Consider the following 15,263-nt stretch of genomic DNA (forward strand, 5'->3'; position numbering starts at 1 on the left):
AAAGGCTGCAGCCCAGCTCCGAGCTGGGCTGGGCTGGGCTGGCCGGGAGCGGGCTCCGCTCTGCTCTGCTCTGCGGTGGGAGCGCTGCGGGGCCGGGCTGCTCCTGGCCGGGGCCAGCGGGCAGCGCGCCCGCACCGCCTCGAGAGCGCCGGCGGAGTGTCCTGGCAGCTCCCGCTATTCTTATGCTGAGCGCTCCCATCGCTGCGTTTCTTCCTGCAGCTGCGAACCCCAAGCTCTTCGCTCAGCCAGAGGTTAATCATCTGCTCGCAATTACCCAGTGCCCTCCCACGCCCGGCGGGGGCAGCGCTGCGGCTTTAACGCGGGCACTGCCCTCAGGAGGGGACAGCAGTGCCAGCTCCGGTCCGGGGCCGCGGCACAGCCCTCGGGAGGGGACAGCAGTGCAGCTCCGGCCCGGGGCCGCGGCACAGCCCTCGGGAGGGGACAGCAGTGCAGCTCCGGCCCGGGGCCGCGGCACTGCCCTCGGGAGGGGACAGCAGTGCAGCTCCGGTCCGGGGCCGCGGCACAGCCCTCGGGAGGGGACAGCAGTGCCAGCTCCGGCCCGGGGCCGCGGCACTGCCCTCAGGAGGGGACAGCAGTGCCAGCTCCGGTCCGGGGCCGCGGCACAGCCCTCGGGAGGGGACAGCAGTGCAGCTCCGGCCCGGGGCCGCGGCACTGCCCTCGCTGCCGCTGCCATGGACAGCCGCAGCCTCCTGGCCCTGCTGGCCGCTGCCCTGGCCGCCCTCCTGCCGCCCCCCGCCGCCTCCTCGGCCCACCGCAAGCTCCTGGTGTTCCTGCTCGACGGCTTCCGCTTCGACTACATCGATGACAGCGAGCTGGACGGGCTGCCGGGCTTTCGGCACATCGTGAACATGGGGGTGAAGGTGGATTATATGACCCCGGACTTCCCCAGCCTCTCTTACCCCAATTACTACACACTGATGACGGGTGAGTACTTGTATTTCTGCAGTGTGCTGCTTCTCAGAGCTGCCAGCTTCCTGTGCCTTTTTCTTCCAAAGAAGATATAAAAATAACCCAAGTCGTGCTTTTAGCTGGGAGTTTAAAAGCACTCTTGCATTACAGCCCAGAACTGTTTCTCTGAAACATGTTCCAAGCTTGGAAATGCCACCTGGAATTAATTTCTGAAGTTCGCTTTTGCTCATCCAAGGTGTCGCTGGGTCCCTACCTGCTGCCACCTCAGTATCACGGCCAGCGGGGGCTCCCTGGTGAGAGCACCAATGGGGGATACTGCGTGTACACAGAACATAGAAACAACTGGGAATGCATGGAAGATGAATACTTAGAAGATGAAGACACAGCTCAGGGGCTTTAATAAAAATGTGTGTGAACTGAGCATGGCTACACTACGAACTTATTTTCAGTCAGCAGGTCTGTTTTGGCAAGTTCAGCATTACATTTCTTTTTGAACCATTTTTCTGTTTTCTTAACTTTGCTCTAAGTCCTCATATCTGTGATAATTCAAAATTGCCAAATGGAAAAGCAGTCAGGATTTTTGCTTTTACTCCCCTGCAGCTTTTCAGAATGCCCAGGGGAGGCTTTTGGAAAACTGGGAGAAAGTCATAGTTTTCATGGTGCTGATTTGCTTTTAATCTTATGTCGAGGAACATGATTACAGTGACATTAGGAAGGTACAAAGGGTAGAGATGGGCCAATTCCTTCAGAAACAGACACAAAGGAAGCCAAAATTAGGTTAAAAAACCCAACAAAACAGATTTTTTTTTTTCCTGGAATTTCTACTTGGATTTTTCTCTGGAGTTATTGAATAAACAAGAGTTTCCACCTAACGAGGAGGAGTAAAAAAAATTATCCTAAGATATGTGGCATCTTCCACTATTCTTGGAACAATGCAGTGCCCAGTGATTCATATACTGCTTGCTGGGAAAGCGAATAGATGCCATTGTAAGACAAAGATCTGACATCAGTTGTGCCCGGCTTGTTTTGAAACTGCTTAACCCCTTCTTCCCTCTCTCTCAAGGAAAACACTTTCATCTTGCTCATCACTGAACAGAGGAGTATAAAAGCATCACAGGGTTGATTTTGATTCTTTTTCATTATTTGGTGCAGAATATATGAATGCAGAATAAATGTCATGACTGAAAATAGAGGCGTTCCACTCCAGACCATTTAGGTGTACACAGGCAAACTGACCTAACACTTCTTAAGTGCAAACTATCTTTGGATGGAGCTGTTAAAGAGAAGAAGAAAAGTGAGTGACATTTCGCTCCTAACTGCATTTAGTCATCACTCCTATTAAGTATGTATAAGTAAAGTGAAGTCTATAATAAGCCTTTTGAAGAGTTTTGAAAGCCTCTTACTTTGTACTCACAAAGAAAGAGTTTTAAGAGATGAAACACCACTACTGGACTTTTCATATTTTCAGTAGAGCTGCACCTCAGCCTGAAGCAATAAGGTAGTCTGTGAGACCAAACTCAACTCTTCTTGCAAGTCTCCCAGACATTATGATAAGGATATCAATGCAAATACAATTTAATTGCAAATAGCAATTCACCTTTCTAACACATGAGTCACAGTATTATGTAGGTCAGGAACCAATTGAGGACTAAGTTTAGGTGATGAACATTGCCCAGAGGAAGATCCAAGACTGCCCTTGAGCCCTTGGGGTGTTAGTGAACCCCATGTTTGTGTCTTGGCATGACAGCAGGGTAAATCCTATAGCTGCACTGTTCTTACCCTTTGGGGCTATGGTGCCATTTCCACTGAAAGCAGGTTTTATGGGACAGTGGGGTTAAGAATGTAGAGCATGTGGGAGATGTAGTGTTAAACTGTATTCAGTCTGCATCCATTAAATTTGCAAAGCTAGGACAGGTTTTGGAGAAAATTCAGCATGGCAGGGTGACACAAGCATCCTGCTATAGTGACCTGCTTTTGGGACTGTCAAGCTGCTGTCTCCCTGGTGCTGCTGTATGTGAATGGGGGAGCTTTCATCACATCTCACCATCCCCTCTGCTGCAGGCAGACACAACTGTAACTGGTTTTATTCCTGTTTGTGATTGGGGTGTCTGGGAGTTAAATGCTGCCACAGTACCTTCTGGGAAACCAGGAACAAATCATTCTTCATGCTTTGTGCTACATTGCTGTTTCACTTCCAAAATATTGTATTTGTCTTCATAGTATATTGGCATCTTTCAGCTAAATCAGTTTAAGAAATTGCACATTCTCAGCCCTGGCTTGTTCATTGTATTCCACTTTGGGGGTTTGTTTGTGTTTTTGTTTTGATAAATATTCCTGTCTCTTCTTTTTCTGCTCATTCACAAGGCCTTGTGGCTCCACATCCATTCTGGAGCATTAACAGCTGTCAGGTCTTTTATGTGCATAAAAGTGTTGTAATTTGTGTGTGTATGACCTGCCTCTATTCACTCTTGTGATCAAAGCCTTTCCCTTCTGCCCTTCATCTCACATCCATGACTCTTTGGGACTCCAGAGCAGTTGAGTTGTTACTAAATGGGAGAAGTTCTCCCTCGTTTCTGTGGCTTTGAAGGAGGACAGTGGACTCTGTCCCTCAGATACCATCGCCATTGGGACAGGTCAGTCTCCTCAAACATGAACTCACTTCCTCCTCCCCAGACCTTCAGGCAGAGGTTATGGAGATCAGCAGCATCAGCCCCAGTGCTTATGAGTGCAGATGCCAAAGTGCAGCCTTCAGCCCAGCCAGAGTACAGCTCTCCTCTGCACTGGCAGCTCACAAGCAATGGCACACAGCACAGCTGCCCACCTATCTGTAGGATCTTCTAGTCATAATATTTTACTTCACCAACAGTTTCAAGAGGGCAGCCCAACTGAATTTAATATTCATGGAAAATGGCAAATGTACAGAGATTTTCAAAGCTATAACACAATAGATGCAACCATAACTGTTGACCAAGAGTCACATATCTAAAAGCAACTAATTAACATATGCTAATGAAAGCACACCCCTTTCTGCAGAGACAAGGTGCTGGGTGAGCACTGACACCTAGGACAAATAGGACACAGCCTGGTGAACAAGAAGGATAAATTTTGGAAGGGAAGCACTTGCCTGTGGTCATGCAGTGCTGCAGGGCTATCGGGGGAGCTCTTCATGGGTCCTCTTCCTGCTTATATGTGCTGTTGCTGTTAACCTGTGAGAAGATATTTGCTGGAGCTTCCCCAAGTCACACACATAGCCTCAGTCCAGAGCCTGCTTAGAGGTCTTTTCCTTTCCTACACACCTACCAGAACTATGAGAAAGAAAAACAGAGCACAGAAAAATGTAAAATCATCAAGTCATTCAGAGTTTGGGATGAAGCTCCAGTCTTCCTGCAATCCAGAGCATGGCATCATCTGCCATCACCTGCTATTTGCTTGAAGAAACATCAAACAAAAGCCAAATCAGGCCTGGTGCAAAGGGATCTCACTGACAAGCAACCAGAGAAGCTGTTTTGTCACAAAAACCTGGTGCTGTGCAAGATAGCTCGAGGATGTGCTAGCTTAAAATCTAACTCTTTGAAAAGCAGTCTTCTCTAGCAACTCCCTTTATGCCATGTTTCTTAGTATTGGCTTCTACTGTGGCAGAAAGACTTGTTTTTAGGTGGTTGGGTTGTTTTCTAAGCTGCTAGACTAAATCCTACCTGGTGTCCTGGCTCTCATGGTGCAGTTATAATATTGCAATTGTTGCCCTGAAAAACATGAAATGGAGAATTAGATAAAAGGAGATGTTGCAGCTGTGACAGAACTTTTGCAGGAATCTTTATGGGCTTGACATGGGAGGGAAGAAGTGAGTCCAAATACATCTATTCAAATAGGCTCCCTTAATCATACCATGTGCTGTTTGTTTTAGAAAGGAAGGAATTAAGACCACAAGCCACCTCGGTTTGTTATTCTGGGAGTTTTTAATTTTTTCCCTTCCCCTGCTGTGGCCTGGCTCTGCAGGGAGCTCTCATGCCAAGTCCAGTGGAAAGTCTGAGGTGTCCCTTGTAACCACTGCAAGCAGGAGTTCATGCTTTAGAGTACTCTGTGCCATATCTGTCAAGAAAAGCTGCTCGTGCTCTGGCTGGGTCTCCCTTACACAACAGCCTGCAGGTGTTGGAGGGGTAATGAAGGACTCCCTGCAGCCCAGCTCTCCTGAAGTCTTCCCCAGCTGAGAGCTCTTGGGGCACCTAACATTTCCAGCCAGCATAAACATGAACAAACAGTATCTCATCGGAGATAGAAATCCAGAAAACATTTCTTTTCCAAGATCATAACTAGAAATGAAGTCCTTCTGGCAGGCATTCCATGTGAATGTGCCAGCTGCCTGGTCAGCTGTTGCAGCCCACATCCAAGAGATATATTTCACTTGGCCTCCATGGGAGCAAAGGGAACTCCTGATTGCAGAGATGGCTGGGGAACTGCTTGCAGAGGAGCCAGTAAGGAGCCTCCATGTGCCTCTTTGGACAGGACTTGATCTTGAATAAGTGGTAGAGGGGCTGTGAGGTCCCCTGAAGCTTGAGGGTTGGTGGAGAAGGTAGACCAGAGGGCATTTCAAACTCCTGCTCCCAGAGTGAGGGCTGTGGTCTTTGCAGGGGTGTCCCAGACTCACTGTAACACAGTGATGGTGTGTTTGGGGCTTGTCTAAAATATGGGGTGGTGTGTGGTGTTTTCTCAGCCACTGCAGCTCATCCCTACATATGCATCACCTCCTCCTCTGTATAGCAGTAAGGAACAGGGTGACCTGGCAGAGCATCCATGGATAGGTGACATCAAGGTCCACTCTGCCAGACTGAAGATTGCACCCATCTTCCATGTTTCAACAATCTTCCATTCACTCCTCACCCTCGATGTTGGCACATTTAACTGCTCAGGGGCTTTGGTGGATGATGCCAAAGTCTAACAAAGTCTACATCTATTCACCCCAGAGCACAGCAAATCAAAAACATACACAGTACCCCATTTATTCCATGTTTTCTGTGAGAAAATATCCTTTGGGATCCCAACCCTAGAATCCTCTGGAATCTGGGTGATGTGCACACATAAAAGTATATTTACTGTTCACTGTGAGTGTTTTCCTGATCAAAAGCACAGCAGCTCCAGGCTCCTTCCACTCAGTACCTGAAGGAAGCCCAGCCTGGTGATGGTTCTAGTGGATGCCTCTTTCCTGCTGCACAGTTAATGACATCCTGTCTCCAGCCTGGAGAAATGATGCTGACAATATCTGCTCAGCAGTTAAGCAAGTTCTTAACTTTGTAAGCAATACCTGCATGTTTTCTGAGGCATAAAAACTGGAAGGATAGGAGTACAACAGGGAAGTTTATTACATACACATGAAATAAAACTATCTCTACTTCACTGTCCAAGCTTAGAAAATATCCGTAAGAATACAAAGTGCAGGATGAGTGACAAGGGAAAATTATTTTTTCTTTTTGGTCCTCTCAAACAGCTACAGATGCCAGCAGCAGCAGTGATTTAAAAGGTTCTGTTTGTGACATACAGCTCTGAAATCAAGCCTCTTCCTTTTCTTGGATTCATTAGCTTTCCATTTCTAAAACTGTGTTGGGAAGCAAAAGAGAGTGAATAAGTCTGTGGTAATACTGTTAACTGGCAGGGAAAGGGTACTATCCCAGCAAGAACAGGCTGGAAAAGATAGTGGGAACCAGCAGGATTTTCATTTTCACATTTTTCCTCTCACTTTATTTACTCACCACCTGCAGAAAGGCTGCAATGCCAAGCGTCAAGATTTTTCTCTTTCACACACAAAATATTGCAAAAATCTGTTTGCTTTCTACCAGTTAAAAAAATGGAAACACTTCTACAATGTAGAACAGAAAGTTTTATCTAACACAAATTCACAATGCTGCTACAAATTGAAATACAGAGTTTTTTCTTCTTACTAGCTACAATCTCACAGCTCACAACTAGTGTAGCTATTACCAGCTGTTAGCTAAGTAGACGTTCACATATCCAGGTATTTCTTAGCCCAGGGCTGAAGTCACTGCCAGAAGCTCATACTCTGTCTGATAGTGCAGTCTGCAGCTTTGTCCATTCTGTTCTGTTAGGTGCTTGTAGCTTCAGTGCCCTTGAGCCACACCCAGCTCTGGGGGTTCAGGGTTCCCAGAGTGGTCCCTGAGCCCATCACAATTCAGGAGAACAATCAACAGCTCGGAGTCCTGGCTCTTCAGGGACACAAGACCTGACTTCCCATACAAGAAAGCATCTGCAAAACCTCAGCTGGATGATTTTTGTACATCCCAGCCCTGGGCCCATGATGAAAACATTGAATTAAGAGTTTCAAGGTCTTACTAAATGAATCCCCTTTAGGGAAAAAAAATAATGCTGTGTATAGCAGAGATTTTTTTCTGTGCTTTTTGATGTGAACCTACTTGAATTGTAAAGTCTTGCCTGATGCAGGCTGAGGTGTTCATGCTTTTGGTCTGTCTGATATTAGAGGTCATAAAAATTTGGAGAGACTTTGCCAGAAAACTCCTTTGGAATATGAATTGTCCATGCACATCATGCAAGTTCTGTTTTTATCTGGGGGTCTGCAGATGGCAGGGCCACTTTGCCCAGGCCAGCATTCTCCCCAGACTTCTCATGAGCTCTGGCCTTCTCCAGGCTACTTAGGGTTTAGCACATAGGTTTTGTTTTGACCCTGTGGTCTTTACCATCAAAGCAGAGCAGGTGAGAGCCAGCAGGGGAGCAGTAGAGCAGGGCATATATCAAAGCTCTGTTCCTGGGGACAGAACTGCTATCTCTGCTCCAGAACAAGAATATAGTGCTGGTGGCTTTTGAGTCCTGCTTTCTTCATCCTTATAGGAGGCAGCATGAGCAGAGCAGAGCATTTCCCAAGGCAAGTCATCCAGCTGTTTTCATGGAGGAACTTAACTCTTCTCCAGACTGTATAGCCCTGTGGCAGCCTGTGTTTGCATCTGCTGCCCAACTCTTGTCACCTTCCAGAGAGTGGGGACATCTAGGTGGGACATGAGAGGAAAGATCTCACCACAGTGGCAAGGCATATATATAATGCAATATATATAATATTGCAGAGTACATTTTCACCATCAGACTATGGTACCTTTGCCAAATCGGCTAACACACACTGTGGGTTCTCTGATAAATCTGATTTCCTCAGTGCAGAGATGGCAAATGCCCCAGGAGCACACACTCTGGTTTCTGGATCTCACACACAGCCAGTGCAGAGTACACAGCACTCAGCATTACTGTGCTGCTGCTGCTGCTGTGGGTGGCCAAGTGCTGTGTGCTTTGCTAGTTTTTTAAATTTCCTCTTTGTTTTGCAGAGATTCATTTGAATGCTGACGAAAGTGCCTGGAGACATGCTTTAGACAAATGCTGTATGAAGTGTAGTGTCCAAGTAAGCTCTAGCATGCAGACTTGCAAATGCTTTTGCTGGCTCTCCTCCAGAAGGATACAGCAGTTATCATATTCTTGGGAACTATACCCTCTTTGTTTTCCTCTGTTGCTTGAGGAAGGAGAGATTTTTACTACAATTACAGTGAGTTTAAATAGTGACATCTGTATGCTGAAATTGTTTTCTGCTCTGTTTCTATTTTTTAAATTCTTAAGATAACATTTGATTACAGAGGAAAACTGCAGTAATGGAAGAAATAACAAATTTGGAATGTTATGGTGACTCTCTAACACCATGTTGCTATTTTGATAGTGATTCAAAAGAAGCACACCAAAGGTAATTCTTTTAGGCTGGAGAAAATGGGATAAAAGGCAAAAGGGTTGGACAGGTGACCCAAAGAAACTTGAGAAATGCCCTTAATTTTGTGCATGAGTATCCTGGGAGGGAGGGGGAAGAAATGCCAGTTATTCCAGGGCTTTTTAATCTAGTGAGCAAAGCTAAGAATAGCCATGTTTGAAGATTAACAAAGGTCAAAAATAAAATTAGAGATCAGGCATGTTTTTCAGCAGTGTTTACTGATGACAAATCAGTAGAAGCAACTGAAATTGGGAGGAGGAACCCAAGGAAGAGATTAATTGGTTGATTATTGATGTCTTCCAAGGAGATCTAGGGTCTTTCTGAGACACAGGCCTCAGATAAGCAAACAAAATTGACATTTAATGGTCATGTCTTTTGATCTGTTGCTCATCTGAGCTTCTTTTTTGACCCTGTGAACCAGGGATGTCTGCAATGAAAATAGATGCCTTATAGTCTTCTAGACCTCTTTTTCAATAGTAAAGAAAGGATTTGGAGTCCATAGAAAATTGAACTAATCTAATGTGGAGAACAGAACACGATCCTCTGTATTAGCTAAAACAGTTAATTAAACTTCCCAACAATGCTACAAAGAACAGTCTCCAATTTCTTCCTTAAAAATGTGGACAAACAGACATTAGACCTTAAGTCCTATAAGATCAGTAGCAGCTAGAGCTCATTGATGCTATATGAAGACTACACAACACATCATATAGATACCTAATATGCAGGTTTCACACTGATAGAGCTTCAGCACTGGCCTGTAGGTTTCCCAGGCTGGCACAAATTGCCTGCTGCAGTTTATCAGGTTGATAGATGCTTAGGAATACATTGACCTTAAGAAGCTGAGGTTGTCCTGTAATTTGTAGGGCTGCATTCTTGATGCTCTGTGAAGATGTCCTTTTATCCCTTTTGACGCTTACAGAAAAGAGAGTAGTTGGCAGCCTTAAGAGAACATGCTACTGCCCATCCAGTCCACCAGTACTATATTAAACCTGTTTGGGTTAGTATGATAAATAGTGACTGCCAAAAACTGGACCCACTTTTTTCCTCTGGGAAGGAGGAAATGTTCTGCATAATTGAAATATTTTTTAGTAGGGAAGGAGAATTCAAAATCCATTACAAGATCACATGCACCCAAAGTATACAGAGTCCTCTGCTTGAAATGATGTCTTTTTAGAACAATAATGCCAAGGTTATTTTGGTTCTGATCACCATGCTCAGGCTCAAAATAATCAAACCCTGTTATCTGGATCCCTGCAATAACATGACTAACCAGCTAATGAGGACAGTGTCTATCACATTCTTCAGTCATTGCTTTTTAAGATATGTAAATGAGGAACTTCCAGTACAACTTATTCTTCAAATTTCCTTTTCAATTTCTGTTAATTCATCTTCAGAATAATTATTAAAATATAGCATCTTCTCTTCTGACAATTACAAGAAGTGGAAGATATCTCTCAGTTATTATATACTAGTTTCTTGCAATATGAAGTTGCCCAAGGGTCCCTCAGGATACATTAAGAGGCCTGAACATGTCTAATGAAACTATTGCTGTGGCCACAACCAAGAACAAAGCATGAACATTGCAAGAAAAAGAAAAGAATTATGGAAAATAAAAATAACATATAAATACGTTTGCCTAGTTTTTGCCTGTTTGCAGAAAAACAGTGTGCCTTATGGATAAAGATGAGGAAATGCAAGTTTCTCAATCTTTGTTCTATGTTTCTAGATTGTGCTCTTATCACCTTCTGCTCACAGCTTGCTTCCCACAGCCCTCTGGTTGTGAGTGCTGATGGGTACCTTAGAATGGCTTGGCAGGTGTTGGGTGTGGAGAAAGAGCCAGGAGCCAGCCAAACATGTGGCACTCGTGGGCTGCTGCTGACATAATTTGTGTGTGGGGCTGGCTTCGAAATGTTGAGCAGGACATGGGGTGTGAGGTTTGTTTGTTCTGGCCTCAGCTGTCTAAAATTTGGCTGCCTGAAGCTGACAAAAGGCTGTGATCTTTCTCTACCAATAATTGAGAGCATATGCACCTCCAGATACCTGAGATGCTGTCCTAAGGTGGGATGAATTGCTTTTTAGATGTGACTCGTCTTATCCATTGATTGTGAAAGGAACACAGGGGACTGACAAGCTTCAGCAACTAACTTTGGGGTGTCTGAACTGAGAGGTTTATTAAGCAAACTGGAGCACCTCAGTAAAAGCTAAGACAGGGAGATTTTATGAGTGGTTGCAAGGTAAGAGATCCTGGAATTCAAGACAGGGCTTTTCAGCTGATTTGTTGGATGATCCAGTAGTAGCAGAAGAACACCAATCTGATTGTACTTTTTTCTTCACTCTCAAAGGTCGCCACTGCGAGGTCCATCAGATGACTGGAAACTACATGTGGGACCAGAAGGCAAATGTATCTTTTGATATTGGTGTGAATAAAGAAAGCCTGCTGCCGCTCTGGTGGAATGGATCAGAGCCTTTGTGGGTCACAATGATGAAAGCTAAAAAGAACGTCTCCATGTACTACTGGCCAGGTCAGTATGTGAAAAATTGCTGCAATTCATCTTGACATCTGAGCACCCCATATACTGTAGGAATGGTTCTCTAATACTGTTCTGAAACATAGATAGGAATTTTATGTGCTTTACTAACCAGACATAGAAATGAATTAGCTTTTCTTCAGTCATGATAATTTGCATATGCTTAGAAAGGAGAAGAGTGAAGTGTCACTAGAGGCAGCTTTTCACTAAATGCTAGCTTTAGAAGGGTGCTGGCTTGAAGAGTATCCTCTCCTCCATCAACTGCTTGTTACTCTTGCCCACCTGTAACTTCTGCTATGCTGAGTGGTTGCTCCATGAATGGTTCACGGTCCAATCAAAGTTAAACAGTAACCACCCTCCCCCAATGCTTCTTTGGTTTTAGTCTGGAAATCAGTAGCTGAGAGCTGAAGATGGTCTCCTCTGTGGGGACAAGAAAATCCAGCTGAAAGCAAAGCATCCTTGTCCTCTGGTCGTCCTTCATTGTTAATTCATCTGTGGTCCCAGTTGCTCTGAGTCTGAGCCATTCATTTGGAGGGACTTGGCCTTTCTGTTCCTCATTTGTTAGATATTGGACCACTGGAATGACTAGGAGTGTGTAATAATGAGTCCTTTTTAACAAACAGAAGTATTGTATCCCCTTAGGCTACACTTTTAGGGACTCACATTGAAATAGATGTTCCAGCTGAGCAGCCAGACCAAATTCTTTGCAAAGCACCCAGATTCTCAAATTTTTTACCTTCTAACTGCTACCTACCCTAAGCAGTCTGCAGATATTCTCAATGTGCAAGCGAGAGAGCTGTTAGAAGAGCTGCACTGAATACAGCCAGTGCCAGCAGGACAGTGGCAGCTGACTCACACCATGGGCTCCTGGCCAGCTCATCTCTGCATCCCAATGCACATGTGCCTGGCCACAGCCTTTCCATGCAATGTGGCTAATGGTGTCCTGGCAAAGGGCCCACGCTTCTAAGGAATGGGAAGAAAGAGTGAACCGAGATGGGAAACACTGAAAAGCCATCCAGAGTGTTTCTACAGTACTGAAGAGCAAAAACATCTGAGGGTGACAATATTTCCTTATGGACTCAGAGGCAATCAAAGAGTTTACATGAGCCCTGAAAAAATGCTGCTTCCTACTGAAGATGTCTCAAGTGATCTAATAGCAAGGAAATTAGTAGGATATAGAAATTACACAAGAATGTAGGAATTCTTCTAAAAATTTACAAAAATATCTCTTTTTGTAGACTATTCATTTTTAACTCTTATTGTAATTGCTCTCAATAGGTATAATTATGTACTGAATAGATGTAACAGCCTACAGAGAGCTGCTGAAATCCAAAAAACCAGTATCATTTTCCATTAAGTGCCTTTGGACTTTACCTAGCTCCTTCATGTTGCCCTTGGAGCAGTGCTTCCCAGGGAGAAAACATATGAGGTGTTTATATATGTATTATATGTATATATATGTATATATATGTACTATATATGTATATGTATATATATATGTACATAAATGCTTATCCTTCACTCTGCCTGCTATTGCTAGTGGAGAATTGCAAGGAAAAAAAGAACCCCCCTTTTTCCAGTGCTTACACTCCCAAGTGTAAGCACTGAACTCTCTTACAGCACAGAGGGGAAATTTTTGCATGGATCTGGCATTTTAGCTGTGTGGACTGTAATATGTACCTCTGTCTGTCTTTAATTATTTAACTGTGATGGCTGAACTTTGACAAAGCCATGTGTGCTTCGGTTCAGCAAAAGCTGAAGCACATGTTTGTTTTAAGGGTACTCATGGTTTCAAAGGACACGTTGGTCATACAGGGTCAGACACAGGAAGTACAGTGAAATATGGAGCTACTGAACTAAAGCACAAGGCTGTTGGCTGCAGTAGGACACCAGGTATAACTGGGGTGAACAGAAGTCACTTCAAATGCAACAAAAAGCATTTTTACATTTTTCCTATATGATTTTTAAAAACCATTTTCTTGTTCCATAGTAAGGACAAAATCCTTTCTAAAAATTCTGGATCTATCATTTTAAACCTTAAATTTGTAACAAGCCATTTGAATGGGGAGTGATACCAAATAAAACCCCAAGAATTGTTAACCAAGGTGTGTAGAGGTCCTACAGGCATCTGCACTGCATATGATCTGCTATTAGTGATTAGCTTTCCAACTTAAGGATACACTGCTGCTTAGTAATGAACCTTGCAGTTATGATAAAGAGTCTAATAGGAAAATTTTGGGAAACTCTTAAAAGTAATTATAATATATAGCCAAATTCATCCCACTTTGTTCTGAAAGATGCTGTTTTCTCTTTAGCCAGCAGTAAAGACAAACAAGATCAATGAACCATAGCTGAAATGCATTGGAAATGCCAGAGTGCTGATACCCAGGATTAACTTTTACCAGTGCCATTTCCTCCTCAGAGCCAGTTCCAAGCTTTGCAAAGTCTGAACCCAAAATCTGCTGCTTCATTTTCTTCCCTATGTTCCTCTCTCATATGTAGTTGCTGCCTAAAGAAATAAAATCCAGACCTCAGCACACAGGAATGCAGAACAGGAGAGCTCAGATGCAAACAACAATCACACAACTTTATCTGTGAGCCTAACATAAACCCAGCAAAGGCAACTCATGGGCAGAAGGCATCTCTTGACTCTAGAAGCAGAGGAGCCAAACTATCACCATAGTGGGGGTCCCAAACACCACTTCTGCCAAAACATAAGGCCTTGGCTCGTAGGGGCACTTTTCTCCTTTCTCCATGATGTGCATGGGGTGAAAGGTGCAGCCTCACACCCAGGTTGCCTGTCTGAAGCACTGCTGCTCCAGCAGGTGGAGAATGCCCAGAGGAGTGCAAGAGCATCCTGGCAGTACCACTGAGGTCAAAGCTTTGGAGTGATCCTCACCCTCAGCCCAGTAAGTGGCATCATCCCAGATGCTCAAGCTCCATCGTTTTCCAGCAGCCTCTGCAACTACTTCAGCTGAAGTGCAGTGCCAACTTCTGTAAACACTGAAATGAGAGACACAGGAGGAAAGAAAAAAGACTCTAAACTCAACTTTTGCCATTTAAGCACAATATTTACCAGACCATACAGCTAGTCTGGAAAGTTTTCACAATTTTCTGTTATGACATAAAGTGTCCAACTGTTACAGAAATGTTTAGAAATGTAATATAAAGCTGGCAGAGATTCAGGTCTTCATGTCAGATGGATAAAGAGGGGCCTATATATCACTCTGAAAGAAGTCCTTATTCCTGCTCCAGTAGTTCAGGTTTTTAAATAAAGGTTTAGCATAATACAAAGCTATGCAAAGGTCTCTAGCATTGCATCTTAGTAAATACAGCTTAACTATTTGTAGTTTAACCAAGAAAAACTTAGCATTGCCTTTGGCTGGCTCCAAATCTGTTTAAATTTTCTTTCCCATAATATCTAAAAGAGAAAATTTACCATCTGTCCTGTCCTCTACCAAAATGAAATTTAAATATTAAAGGGTCTTCATGGACAGTACTTTGGACTTGTAACAAGCCTTAACATTAAAAACCTCTAAGTTCTATTCATCACAGAGGCTAAAAAAAAAAGACTCTTGGGTCTAAGCATCTTGAATTTCTGATGGTACTTTCAATTAACAGCATGCTTGAAGACCACTGTTTCATGGTCAAAGTTATTTCTAATTGCTGCTACCCTGTAGGTCTTTTACGTCATGCTTACCATTTGACAACCTAGAAATATCAAAGATATCTCAGCAACTAAAATATCCCAGATCCCCAAGAGGTTAATGCACCCAGTTAAAATTATCTCATGAGTAATTCTGAGGAATGTTATTTGAGAAAATTACAATCTGATGTCAGTATCGGAAGAAAAAAGATGAAAAATGATCATATTAGTCACTGGCTATGAGCAGTCATCCACCTGAAGTAAAACACAAGGCATTTCTAATGACTTTCCAAATGCATTCTTAACTTCTTGCCTGGTTTTGGAGACAATCTTGAGCCAGACTCAAGTATGAAAGAAGAAACTGGCTCCAAAGTTCCAATTCAGTTCTGAA

General features: G+C 43.8%; 2 protein-coding genes across 2 annotated transcripts in view; both read left to right on the forward strand.

The window, feature by feature from the left end:
- The window catches only part of CASP3 (caspase 3), a 180,485-nt gene that overhangs the window by 105,943 nt on the left and 59,279 nt on the right, over positions 1 to 15,263 (forward strand). The window lies entirely within an intron of this gene.
- ENPP6 (ectonucleotide pyrophosphatase/phosphodiesterase 6) overlaps positions 560 to 15,263 on the forward strand; it is a 30,787-nt gene continuing 16,083 nt past the window's right edge. Inside the window, exons 1-2 of the mRNA XM_079305661.1 lie at positions 560 to 945; positions 11,041 to 11,220. Of these exons, the coding sequence (XP_079161787.1) occupies positions 693 to 945; positions 11,041 to 11,220 (433 nt within the window). The 5' untranslated portion in view covers positions 560 to 692. The remainder of the gene's footprint in view (positions 946 to 11,040; positions 11,221 to 15,263) is intronic.

The sequence above is a fragment of the Erithacus rubecula genome (genome assembly GCF_903797595.1).
Source record: "Erithacus rubecula genome assembly, chromosome: 5".
Classification (NCBI taxonomy): domain Eukaryota; kingdom Metazoa; phylum Chordata; class Aves; order Passeriformes; family Muscicapidae; genus Erithacus; species Erithacus rubecula.